Here is a 12,920-nt window from a genome sequence, read left to right as displayed (position 1 = left end):
TAAGTTGGGATTTGCACCATTATGGATCAAATGAGTTATGAGTATGATTACATTTGTTTCATTTTGAGTACTCTTCAATGGAGAGAAACTTGACCAATGTAAACCTACAATAGGGATTCGACAGGGAGACCCAATCTCCCCTTACCTCTTCTTGATCGCAGCGGAGGGCCTTTCGTGCCTTTAGAAATCCAGTTCTCAGTCATCCAGTTTGGTGGGGGTTAAGGTGGCGCTGACAGTCCCGGTTGTCAACCACCTTCTCTTTGTTGATGATAGCCTGCCGCTGTTTAAGGCGAGTAATGAAGGGGTGGTTTCTATGTCAAACTTGTTGGAAACTTATTGCAATGCTTCCAGTCAAAGGGTTAATAATGATAAGTCATCGATCTTCTTTAGTAAAGGGTGTCCACAACCAGTTCGTGATAGTATGAAAAACACCCTAAATGTGCATAATGAGCAACTCGGTGAGAGATACTTGGGGATGACAACTGATGTGGGACACTCAAGAAATGGTACCTTTAAATATTTGAGAGACGGGGTTTGGGAGAAGGTTTGGATGGATAAACTTCTATCATATGCAGGAAAGGAGGTACTGATTAAGGTCGTGGCCCAAGCGATCCATGTTTACTCCATGGCCTGGTTTAGGCTTCCCAAAGAAGTTTGTGAAAGCATAACATCGATCATTCGTCAGTTCTGGTGGGGGAGCAAGAGAGGGAGGAGGAAACCAAGTTGGGTCTCGTGGGATGTGTGTACACAACCAAAGTATCTTGGCGGTCTCGGTTTTAGGGATATGGAATTATTTAATTTGTCCCTTCTCGCAAGCAAGCATGGAGACTGATTCAAGAGCCCAACACGCTGAGTGCAAGAATCTTGAAAGCAATTTATTTTCCCTCTACTGATTTTCTTGGAGCAGAACTCGACTCCCACCCTTCACAAGTATGGAGAGCAGTGGTTGATGGAAGAAACATTTTGACTCGGGGTATTACTAAGAGGATTGGTACGGGTGAGAATACAAGCATCTGGGAGCATAATTGGATCCCACGAGTGGGATTTAAGAAGCCTCTGGCCTTTCTGGTTTTGAATCCTCCTAGGCGAGTATCGGATTTAATTGATGCCACCTCGGCATCTTGGTGGGAGGAACTAGTCAAAACAACTTTTACGGCGTTTTATGCTAAAGCAATCTTAAAAATACCCCTCTGCTCAAGACGTATAGGTGATTTCTGGGCCTGGGATGCTGATAGGAGGGGAAGGTTCTCAGTAAGTTCAGCTTACAAGATGTTGGTTAGTACAAAAATTGAGAGAGAAAACTGGTTGGAGAACGTGGAGGGTCCGTCTGATACAACTGCAGAGGAGCTGAAGGGGAAAGGGTTGTGGGGTATTAATGTTCCATCTAAACTCAAAATAAATCGGTGGCGTCTCTGCCAGAATTCACTGCCCACGGCCGACTTGTTACACCACAGAAATATGTCTACTACGTTGGTCTGCTCAATCTGTGCAGCAGGAGATAACTGGAGGCACGCATTACTGAATTGTACGATGGCTAGAAGTGTATGATCTCTGGAGCCTGAGCAAATGGTGGAACACATGTGTGCTCATCAAGAGCTAAGTGCGAAAGAATGGCTGTTTATGATGCATGAATCTATGAACCATGATAAATTCACAAGGATGGTGGTCACTCTATGGGCTATATGGAAAGCGAGGAGGAAGGCAATCCATGAGGAAATCTTCCAAAGTCCTTCGTCAATCCATCGTTTTATCAGTTCTTTTCTGGGGGACATCTCGACATTAACAAAGCCAAACCAAAGTCAGAATCGCTCCTCGATAGCTCGTCCTTCGTCATGGCAAGCACTACCATCAGAACATGTAAAGATCAACTCCGACACAGCTATTTTCAGGAACGGCAGTGGTGGGGTTGTAACTGCTGTTTGTAGAGATGAGGATGGGATTTTTCTGGGAGCATCATGCGTCACATATAGCAATCATATGAATCCGAAGACTCTAGAAACAATGGCAGTGAGAGAGGCTCTAGTGCTTGCAGAAGATCTCTATGTGCACAAAATACAAGTGGCATCAGACTGCAAGACAATTGTCGACAGAATACAACAAGGTTCAGCAGCAATTTATGAACCAATCATACATGAAATAAAGAACCGTTCTCATACTTTTACTTCTTGTAACATAGTTCATGAGTTAAGGACATCGAATACCGAGGCTCATAATCTCGCTAAGCATGCTTTAACATTGGAGTTCGGCCGTCATGTTTGGCTCGGGCAATCTGATGATTTAATAAAGCTTGACGAGATTGTCTAAAAAAACCAGGTGGCAGCAGCATAAATAAAATTCGCCGCACCACGCTGCCCAGCGAATCCACAGCTCATAATAACTCACGCCTGCCAAAAATAAATAAATAATTTCGCCCGCCTGTGCAGCCCCCCTCCCCCCTTCGCTCGCTGCCGTTTTTCTCTCCCCTCCACCCGCCGCCGCCGCTGCCATATTCTCCGCCCCATCCGATGGCTTCTGCTAGGGTACGCGCTGCTTCGGTTGCATTCGATCCCGCTCTGTTTAGGTTCTGGTGTCGGTTCGATTCTAGGGTTTGATGCCTTGCTTCTGATGATTTGTTACTAGTTTGGTGCTGTCCAGCAGATGGAAGACCGTGGAGCGTTCGGGACCAAGAGGTCGCGCAATGACGGTGAGACAAACTCCTGATCTATGTTGCTGCTTGTTATTATTACCTGTCTTTTCGCTTGGGCTGCGTTAACTAGGAAGCCGGGGATCTCCCTCCCGGGGTAGGGTTTGGTTAAGAGGGAATTATTTCTGTGTATTAATAACGGTTTTGCTAAAGCACATCTAGATGTACCCTAAGTAAAGTATTGCACGTCTAAGTCCCATGTCATTGATTTTACGTGGAGATTCATGCGGGTTTTTTTCTTCTTCGTTTAAATGGGATCGAATGCTGATCTTGTATCCTGAGGGGTTTTTTTTCGGAAATTATAAATTCCGAATGTTCGGATTTTAAGTATGGCAACGTGAACGTTTTTTATGACAGCTTTAATTCACGTGAGGTTGGCAAACATGACAATTTTCTGACAAAAAAATGAACTGGGACAAAGTTGCCATGTCTTAACAACCAAAGTTGCCATGAAAAAACGTTCGGAATGAAATGCTTAAAATCCGAACGTTTGTGATTTATCAGGGTCCTTTTTTTTAATTGTACTACATGAATGAATGGATTGTAGGGCTGTCCTTCGTTGTTTTATTGTCTGCATGCATAACTTTGTTTTTTGCGACTGGTTGTCCACCTGTAGAAATTTTGAGGCTACCCGTTTCTGATCCGCCTCGCCCTCCGCTGGTAGTCTAATCTGAATACAATTTTTTTAAGAAGAATGAATGCGAAAATTAGTTGGGTTCATGATTTTTTCTGAGTTTGTATACCGAGTCAAGAGCATAGCAAGTACTGATGATTGATACCCTTGACCCACACACGCATGGACGGTACTGGATTTTTTTTTTCTTATATGTCGTGCTATTTCACTGTAGTACTCAACTGTATGATTAGCTTAAGACCATCCATGAATTCATTGCTCATCATATTAGTTTGTACTGCATTTACTGCATCGAGTTCTCGGGTGGATCAGTTCACATTTATATCTGTTCTTTGTTACCACCAATTATGTTCACAGATTTTGTGCAGTTTTAGACTTTTGGTCCCTTGTGTGGGTGAAGGTTGTACCTGTCTAAGTTAGTCTCTGGAAGATTAGAAGCATCCTTACGTAAAAAAGGAATGTAAAGCGGCATCACATACAAAAATAGACTTTCCTTGGCCAGCAGGCTTGCAGTCTGGTATACTTGTTATTTCATCGCCGGTACCATGATTTACTTGCATTGTTGGAGGAACACTCCTAGAGTTAAATATCCTTGTGTTTATATACTGTCTTTAAGTTTTCTTTGTATATTTTACCGTCTAGAGTGTTTTCTCTCTTCTAGAGAGGAAACTTGTCATGCTGTCATGGTTTACTTGAGTCTTGTTGGTTAAAAGAAGGTTCTGCTATTTTCAGTGTCTGTATGTGTTAGACTATGTATAGCTTCTGTACTTATGTACGTATTGTAACACAACCATTATATATAATGAGATAAGCCACCCCTAGAGGGGTGTGCTGGTTCCCCAAAACTTATTGTCTTACATGGTATCACGCTAGGTTACGATCGCTTCCGCTTCTAAACCCTAATACCCGCACCGCCGCCGCAGCCGCCGCCGCCTTCACCGCAGCCGCCGCGCCACCGATCGCGCCGCCGCCATGTCGAGCGCCGCCACCACCGGTTCCACTGCTGCGGGCTTCCTCCCGGCCTCTCTTACGGCTCTGCTCAACCTCCCGCTCGATGCCGTCTCCGTTCCGGCTCCGATCGGGACAAGGAGCATCGGCTCCGTCTTCTCCACGCCGCCGGCGCCCTCGCTTGGGCGTGACCTCGTAGTCCACACCGCGGCGCCGCCGTCCGCTGCGGACTCCGCAGGCGTCGTCCCGCCGCTCCTGCCGCAAGCGGATCACACCGCCCCGCTGGCGGGGTTGGCGGCGTCCGCCCCGGCCGCCAGCCTTGCGGCGTCCGAACCGGCCGCGAGCTTCGCGGCGCCCGCCCTGGCTGCGGTCCCGCCTCCTCCCGCATCGGCTTCGGTGCCTCTGGCTGCCTCCATGGTGTTTGCACCCCAGGCAGCCTCCTCGATGGGATCGTCTTCGCCGCCGCTGTTTCACTTCGGTCATCTCATCACCATCAAGCTCTCCGCCGACAACTACATCTTCTGGCGTGCGCAGGTTCTCCCGCTCTTGGGGAGTCACTACCTGCTAGGCTACGTCGACGGATCGCTTCCCTGCCCACCCGCGTTGGTAGACAGCGTGCACGGTCCGGTCTACAATCCGGCCCATCGCGTCTGGACGGGGCAGGACCAGGCGAACCTCTCCTCCATCCAGGGGTCGCTCTCGCCGGCAGTTGCCGGCCTTGTTGTCTTGGCGAAGACGTCTCATGATGCCTGGACCATCCTTGAGCGCACCTTTGCAGCGCAGTCCCAGGCCCGTGTCTCTGCACTCCGTCGTCAGCTTGGAGAGTGTCAGAAGCTTGACTCCACTGCCACTGAGTTCTACAAAAAGGTCAAGGGCCTCGCCGACACATTGGCCTCCATTGGACAGCCCATCACCGACTCCGAGTTCAACTCGTTTATTGTCAATGGTCTTGATGAGGAGTATGATGCCTTAGTCGAGATCATCAACGAGCGGGGCAACTCGACACCCATGCTGGCACACGAGGTTTTCTCTCGGCTCCTTCTCACTGAGCAACGGGTCGAGACTCGCCGCACCAGGGGCACTGGCTCCCTCTCGGCCAACGCCGCCACCAAGGGTGGCCGCTCTTCTTCATCACCCCGGTCTCCCTTGGGGCTGCCACCGTCGCCCGCCTCGGCCCCCCCCACCTACTGCGACCTTACCGGGGGCTGGCGGTCCACGTGTGTGTCAGCTTTGTGGCCGCGATGGGCACTGGGCCTCCAAGTGTCATAAGCGCTTCCAGCGAAGCTTCCTTGGTCTTGGCAATGACGGCAAAGATACACGCAACAATGCCCGTCAGGTCGCCATGGCTGATCGTCCCGCGCCGCAGAAGCAACAGGGACACACTCAGTCCTACTCCATCGATCCACACTGGTACATGGACTCTGGGGCGACAGAGCATCTGACCAGCGAGATGGGGAAGCTTCACACTCGTGAACCCTATCATCGCTCCGACAAGATCCACACCGCCAATGGAGCAGGTATGCACATCTCTCATATTGGTCAAGCATCTCTTCTCACTAGACATGCCAATAGGAATCTTCAGCTTCGCAATGTTCTTCGAGTTCCATCTGTGACCCGTAATCTTCTTTCAGTTCCTAAACTCACACGTGATAATAATGTGCTTTGTGAATTTCACCCTTTTGATCTTTTTATTAAGGATCGGGGCACGAGGGACATTCTTCTTAGTGGGCGGTTGTGCCAGGGCCTCTACCGTCTGGAGCATCCTGGTGTCGCTCGCGTTTTCAGTGGAGTTCGGGTCTCTCCGTCACAGTGGCATGCTCGTCTTGGTCACCCGGCCACACCTATTGTCCGTCATATTTTGCATCGTCATGAGCTTCCTAGTTTGTCTAGTAATAAAGATGTAGCAGTGTGTGATGCTTGTCAGCAGGGGAAGAGTCATCAACTTCCTTTTTCGGAGTCCAGTCGTGAGGTGAAACATCCTTTAGAACTTGTGTTTTCAGATGTATGGGGTCCTGCTCAGACTTCTGTCAGTGGTCATAATTACTATATCAGTTTCGTTGATGCTTATAGTCGCTTTACCTGGCTTTACCTTATTAAACGCAAATCTGATGTGTTTGATATTTTTGTTCAGTTTCAAAAACATGTTGAACGTCTTCTCAAGCACAAAATTGTTCATGTCCAGTCGGATTGGGGGGGGGGCGAGTATCGCAACCTCAACTCTTTCTTTCAGTCGCTTGGGATAGCTCATCGTTTAGCATGTCCACATACACATCAGCAGAATGGTTCAGTCGAACGTAAGCATCGTCATATTGTTGAAGCTGGTCTTACTCTTTTGGCTCATGCATCTGTTCCGTTTCGGTTTTGGAGTGATGCTTTCACCACTGCATGCTTTCTCATCAACCGTACTCCTACTCGTGTTTTAAACATGAAGACTCCCATTGAGGTTCTCCTTAATGAACAACCTGATTATACCTTTCTCAAGGTATTTGGGTGTGCTTGCTGGCCGCATCTTCGTCCATATAACAAGCGCAAGCTTGAGTTTCGTTCTAAGAAGTGTGTTTTTCTTGGCTATAGCTCTCTTCATAAAGGTTACAAATGTCTTCATGTTCCCACTAATCGTGTCTATATATCTCGGGACGTCGTGTTTGATGAGCATGTTTTTCCCTTTGCCAACCTTCCTGTGTCTACTGTCGAACCACCATCCCTGCATTCATCCTCTGTTGCTTCTGACCAATTTGATGATGTTGCATACTCTCCTTTGCTGTTACCTAACCATGGTGCAGGAACCGGACGTGGAGCTCGTTTGGAGCTGTTGGAGGATTCACCATCATCATCGTCGTCTTCTGGTGGGCACGTCGATCGCCCTATGTTGCATGGCATCGATTCGCGTGCTCATGCATGGTCACCCGACGAGCCCGTCGCGCCAAGCATCTCCACTGCTCGGTCCGCTACGCCAGCGATCGCCGAGTTTCCAGCGGCTCGGCCTTTTTCGCCAGCGGCCGCCGATTCGCCCGCGGCTCGGGTCCTCACGTCGCCTTCATCCGCGGATCAGCCCGCGACACCGGCCGCGCCACGGCCCACTATGCCGAGCTCGCCAACGGCCCGGTCTGTGATGCCGGAGTCGCCAGCTGCTTCGTCTGCTCTGCCGGTTTCGCCGGTGGGCCGGCCTTCTTCGTCGACCGAGTCCGAGGCTACCGTGACTGGCTCCTCGTCACCGGATGACTCGTCAACGTCGCCGTCCTCCAGCCCGTTGCAGGCTGCTCCGTCGACCTCGGTGGTTCCTGTGTCCCGACCACATACACGCAGTCGCAGTGGCATTTTCAAACCTAAGGAACGTAAGGATGGTACGGTTGCTTGGTTGGCTGCTTGTTTGGCTGCTGCTGCTGCGGATCCATCTTCTGAGCCTCGCTCATATCAGGCTGCCCTGCGCATTCCACATTGGCGAGAGGCTATGGAGCAGGAGTTTCATGCTCTTCTTCGTAACAAGACATGGACTCTCGTTCCTCCACCACCACGGGTAAATGTTATTGACTCAAAATGGGTATTCAAAGTGAAGAAGCATTCGGATGGATCTATTGAGCGTTACAAAGCGCGACTTGTTGCTCGCGGTTTTCGGCAGCGTCATGGTCTTGACTATGAGGACACCTTCAGTCCTGTCGTCAAGCCTACCACTATTCGGCTTCTTCTCTCCATTGCTGTTTCTCGTGGTTGGTCACTTCGTCAACTTGATGTGCAGAATGCTTTTCTACATGGATTTTTGGAGGAAGAGGTTTATATGAAACAGCCGCCTGGTTTCTCTGATCCTGATCGTCCTGACTATATCTGTCGTCTTTCGAAAGCACTATATGGTTTGAAGCAAGCTCCTCGTGCCTGGCATGCCCGCCTTGCCTCTGCCCTTCGTGCTCATGGGTTTGTGCCGTCCACTGCTGACACTTCATTATTTCTTCTACAGAAGCCAGAAGTCACTATGTACCTTTTGGTATATGTCGATGATATTATCCTTGTCAGCTCTTCTCAGTATGCTGCTAATGCTCTTGTCTGCTCTCTTGGTGCTGATTTTGCGGTCAAAGATCTTGGGAAGCTTCACTACTTTCTTGGAGTTGAGGTCACTTCTCGTGCTACTGGTCTTGTCCTTACGCAGAAGAAGTACTCCTTGGAGTTGTTACAAAGAGCTGGCATGCTGAAGTGCAAACCGACCACCACACCCATGTCGTCTACCAACAAGATAACAGCTGTTGATGGTGAGCTTTTGTCTCCTGCGGATGCCACAGAGTACAGGAGCATTGTTGGTGGACTTCAGTACTTGACGATCACGAGACCAGATATCTCTTATGCTGTTAACAGGGTTTGTCAGTATCTTCAGGCTCCCAGAGATACTCATTGGGCTGCTGTTAAACGCATTCTTCGTTATGTTCAGTTCACCCTGACATTTGGTATGCATATTCGGCCGACTTCCTCTCGGGTCCTTTCGGCCTTCTCTGATGCAGATTGGGCTGGTAGCCCAGATGACAGGCGATCCACGGGGGGTTATGCAGTATTCTTTGGCTCTAATTTGATCGCCTGGAGTGCTCGGAAACAGGCTACTGTGTCATGTAGCAGTACTGAAGCTGAGTACAAGGCTGTGGCTAATGCTACTGCAGAGATTATTTGGGTGCAGTCTTTGCTTCAGGAGTTGGGTTTGTCTCAACCACAGCCTCCTATTCTTTGGTGTGATAACATCGGTGCTACATACCTTTCTGCAAATCCAGTATTTCATGCCCGAACGAAACACATTGAAGTTGACTATCACTTTGTACGGGAACGTGTATCGCAGAAGCAACTCCAGATCAAGTTTATCTCATCTAAGGATCAACTTGCAGACATCTTCACTAAGCCTTTACCGCTGCCACAGTTTGAGGCTTGTAGGCGCAATCTTACCCTTCTCAGTTCTTTAGAAAGTGGCTAAGATTGAGGGAGGGTGTTAGACTATGTATAGCTTCTGTACTTATGTACGTATTGTAACACAACCATTATATATAATGAGATAAACCACCTCTAGAGGGGTGTGCTGGTTCCCCAAAACTTATTGTCTTACAGTATGGGAGGGTGACTGGAATTGTCTTCAGTGTGGTAATGTCAACTTCAGTTTTAGAAATGTTTGCAACCGTGGAGCCTGTGGTGCACCTCGTCCATCACCGAGTCCAAGCCCAGTAAGTTGTAGATTCCCCAAGTAATGTCATTACTGATGGAAAATAGGTCAACATTAGAGCTTCAGCTTATTTCCTTTTATCTTTGGTGGAGCGCATATAGGCTCAGGTCTGTATGTGACAACATACTGGTCTTGCTCTTTTTGGGTTTCCCCCCCAACCTTCTATAGCAGTAAAATTCAGAAGAAAAATTCCTTTGTCGATGTCAGGCTGATGTTTGATATAACTTAGTAGGCTTATCATTTGGGCACCGTCGACCATTAATGAAGTGATGTATATTTCTGGCTTTATTGTGATGGTTGCTTAGTCTTTGATATAAAGGCAACATGAAGGGGAACAAATTTATGCTGACATGTCTGTACCATTGAAGAAACACTTCTTTAGTAACTTTGTTTGTCTTACAGAGAATGATGCCAGCGCTCGCTGGTGGTGGATATGATCGGTCGCCTCTATTTTACGGTAGCACTGGTGCCCCCCCGCCTCACATTCCTCTTGGATCAGCTAGCTATGGTGCTCCATATCCGCATGTTGGAATGCGGTATGGTTATGGTCCACCAGTTGGACCTCATGGCTCATATGGTCTCAGTTCTTATGGCCAACCTGGTCCAATGGGGGGTCTGTATCTCTTTCCTGAATGTTAGTTGCAGTCATTTCAGGATTTAATTGGAATGGCCTATGATTCCTCTTGTTAATTGTTGTAGGGATGGGTTATGCCCACGGACCTGAGTTGGGTCGATATGGACCTGAGTTGGGTCGATACGGCTATGGATTTAGAGGATCTCCAATGCCGGTTTGTTTTCACTATCAACCATACAACATGTTATGCTTTGTATACTGGTTCTGATCTTGGGGAGTATCTGACCATCTTATGTGTGCATGAAGGTTTCTAGCCCATGGTCTGATGGAGCATTAGTGGAAAATAATAACAGCACTGCTTCACGAAAGCGGCGTGGAGGTAAATTATCCCATCCATTTCTCTATATTCTACTAATTGTTTTCTTTTGCAACAAATCTGTTCTGGTTTCCTGCCTCCGACCTTTATTAGTGTTTTGTGGTTATTTTCAATGGCATTTCTGAATTTGACTGATTTGTTCATGATGTTTACATAAAGTGATGCAACAAATGAGATTATTTGGTTTGTTTCTTATGGAAGTTACCGTTTATAGGCCCACATGGACTGTCTGAGGGTGACTGGGAATGCCCCAAGTGTGGTAATGTAAATTTTGCCTTCAGAAACACTTGCAACATGAAGAAATGTGAAGAACCAAGGCCGACTCCTGTAAGCATAATACTCCTTTTTACATCATTTCCTGTGTCTTGAGACTGGTCGTAAATGACGCTATTTTTCTAACCATCCCACAAAATCCAGCGATATGGTTTGCATCACTCGTAGATATTGTGCTTTTATGTTTGTGCTCTGATCATTGTGGTATGTACATTATCGCTATACAAACATTATGCAAGTACATGTATTGGTGGCCTATGGTCTAATTCCTCTCCAGACTGTCTTTTTCTCATCTCATATACACTAACTCATCCTCCTCCTGCAGGGAGCTAATTCGAGCTCGTCGTCTCGCAAAGACAAAGATACCCCAGAAGGGAGCTGGACCTGTCCGGAGTGCAATAACCTGAACTACCCCTTCCGCACAGTGTGCAATCGGAAAGGGTGCTCATGTAGTAAGCCAGACTCATCAAGCAACTAGTCCTAGCTTCTCAACCGTGATGTGAACTATCGTCCAAGCATTGTTGTACCCTAGCTATACAAGCTTACTGTAAACTGCACAGATGTGTTTTCTGTTCCCTGTGAACAAACATTCATATCGACTATGCAGCTTCCAGGACCTGCTAAATTTTAGTCGTGCTTTACAGTTGTTGAGTATATGTATTATGTGCATATTATGTATTGGGCCCGCCTTCTAGTTCCTTGTATAGTTGAGGTTCGTAACTCATCTTTGTACATCATGTATACATGCCTATGTACGAGAGCAATGCATTGTGCAATTTACATATTTTATGTGGTATCAGTTTCCGAATTCTAATCCTAGCCTTTCGGCGCCGCCGCCGCTGCCACCGCTCACGCACCTCCCGCGCCGGCCGCCGTCACCGTGATCTCCTCCTGCCCCGGACGCCGCTTCGGCCTCTGACCCCGCAGCCGCCGCTCACTATGGCGCTGCCCCTCCGCCTTCGCATGGATACGGGGCTCCTCCTGGTTGGGGCACCAGTCAGTGGGTCAACATCCGCCCATGGAGCAGCCAACGGGCCAGCCTTGTTTTGCCTCGCTGCCCTGGCAAGGCTATGTGTACGGCCATGCGTACGGCGCCATGCAAGGCCAGCCAACGGGCAGCCTTGTTTTGCCTCGCTGCCCTTGCATGGCTATGGTTTTGCCTCGCTGCCCTTGCAAGGCTATGTACGGCCATGCGTACGGCGCCATGCAAGGCCAGCCAATGGGCAGCCTTGTTTTGCCTCGCTGCCCTTGCATGGCTATGCGTACGGCGCCATGCAAGGTGCGTCGACCGCGATGCCTTTAGGCGCGCCGCCCGATCCACTCGCCCGTGGCTGCCAACCGCATCGCTAACTACATTGCTGCTGCCGCCCAACCGCGCCAATCGCCGTCGTCGGACCAACGATGGCGTCCGCGGTCCGTCCGCCTTCGCCTCTGTTGTCCCGCCGCCGGCGCCCTCTGGCGCGTCGGCCCTACCGCCATACGGGGCGGCCGCCACCTACGACGCATCCGTTCCCACGTATATGAATCCTATGTATGGGGCATACGAGGCTCCGGCCGCATCCATGTCCGGGTCTCCGTCTGCGTACGGGGCTTCGACTGCGTACGAGTCTCCGCCTGTATATGGGGCTTCGACCGCGTACGAGTCTCCCGGGTATTGGTGGGGGTCGTCAGCGGGCCAGCACTCGCTGCCCGCGGCCCCTCCGACGCCGCCGGCACCACCGGCACCCATGGCCCTCTCGGCGCCCCCGGCCCCCTCGACGCATCATGCGTACTACGCGGCTCCGCAGCCGTATGGCGAGTACCCACCGCCGCAGCTGAGCGCCGGTTACGGCTTCGTCATGGCGTCTCCGTCCCCCTCGCCGGCCCTGCTGCCGGCGCCCTGGGACCCGGTGCTCCTCACCGGGCTGCATGCCGCTTGTATGCCGAACAACTACACTGGAGGTGGTGATTGGTACATGGACACCGGTGCCACGGCTCACATGTTTGCTCATCCTGGTAACCTTGCCTCCTTCACTCCTGTCTCTACCGACCGCCGCATCGTTGTCGGCGACGGTTCCACACTTCATATCACACATGTTGGGCACACTTCTTTTCCTTCTAATTCTACGCCTTTATCTTTGTCTAACATACTTGTGTCTCCTCATCTTATTAAGAATCTTATCTCTGTTCGTTGTTTCACTCGTGAAAATCCTGTCACTGTTGAATTTGACGAGCTTGGTTTTTGTGTTAAGGACGCTCAAATCA

General features: G+C 49.4%; 1 protein-coding gene across 1 annotated transcript; it reads left to right on the top strand.

The window, feature by feature from the left end:
• Window positions 1-2,434: 2,434 nt before the first annotated feature.
• Window positions 2,435-11,286, top strand: LOC119357831 (ranBP2-type zinc finger protein At1g67325-like). The gene is made up of 8 exons (XM_037624645.1): window positions 2,435-2,519; window positions 2,620-2,683; window positions 9,342-9,454; window positions 9,856-10,066; window positions 10,153-10,241; window positions 10,334-10,406; window positions 10,618-10,730; window positions 11,002-11,286. The coding sequence occupies exons 1-8, from the start codon at window positions 2,505-2,507 to the stop codon at window positions 11,152-11,154; spliced, it is 831 nt and encodes a 276-aa protein (XP_037480542.1). The 5' UTR covers window positions 2,435-2,504; the 3' UTR covers window positions 11,155-11,286.
• The last annotated feature ends 1,634 nt before the right edge of the window (window positions 11,287-12,920 follow it).

The sequence above is a fragment of the Triticum dicoccoides genome, chromosome 2A (assembly GCF_002162155.2).
Source record: "Triticum dicoccoides isolate Atlit2015 ecotype Zavitan chromosome 2A, WEW_v2.0, whole genome shotgun sequence".
Lineage (NCBI taxonomy): Eukaryota > Viridiplantae > Streptophyta > Magnoliopsida > Poales > Poaceae > Triticum > Triticum dicoccoides.
This window is presented reverse-complemented; position numbering and strand designations above follow the sequence as displayed.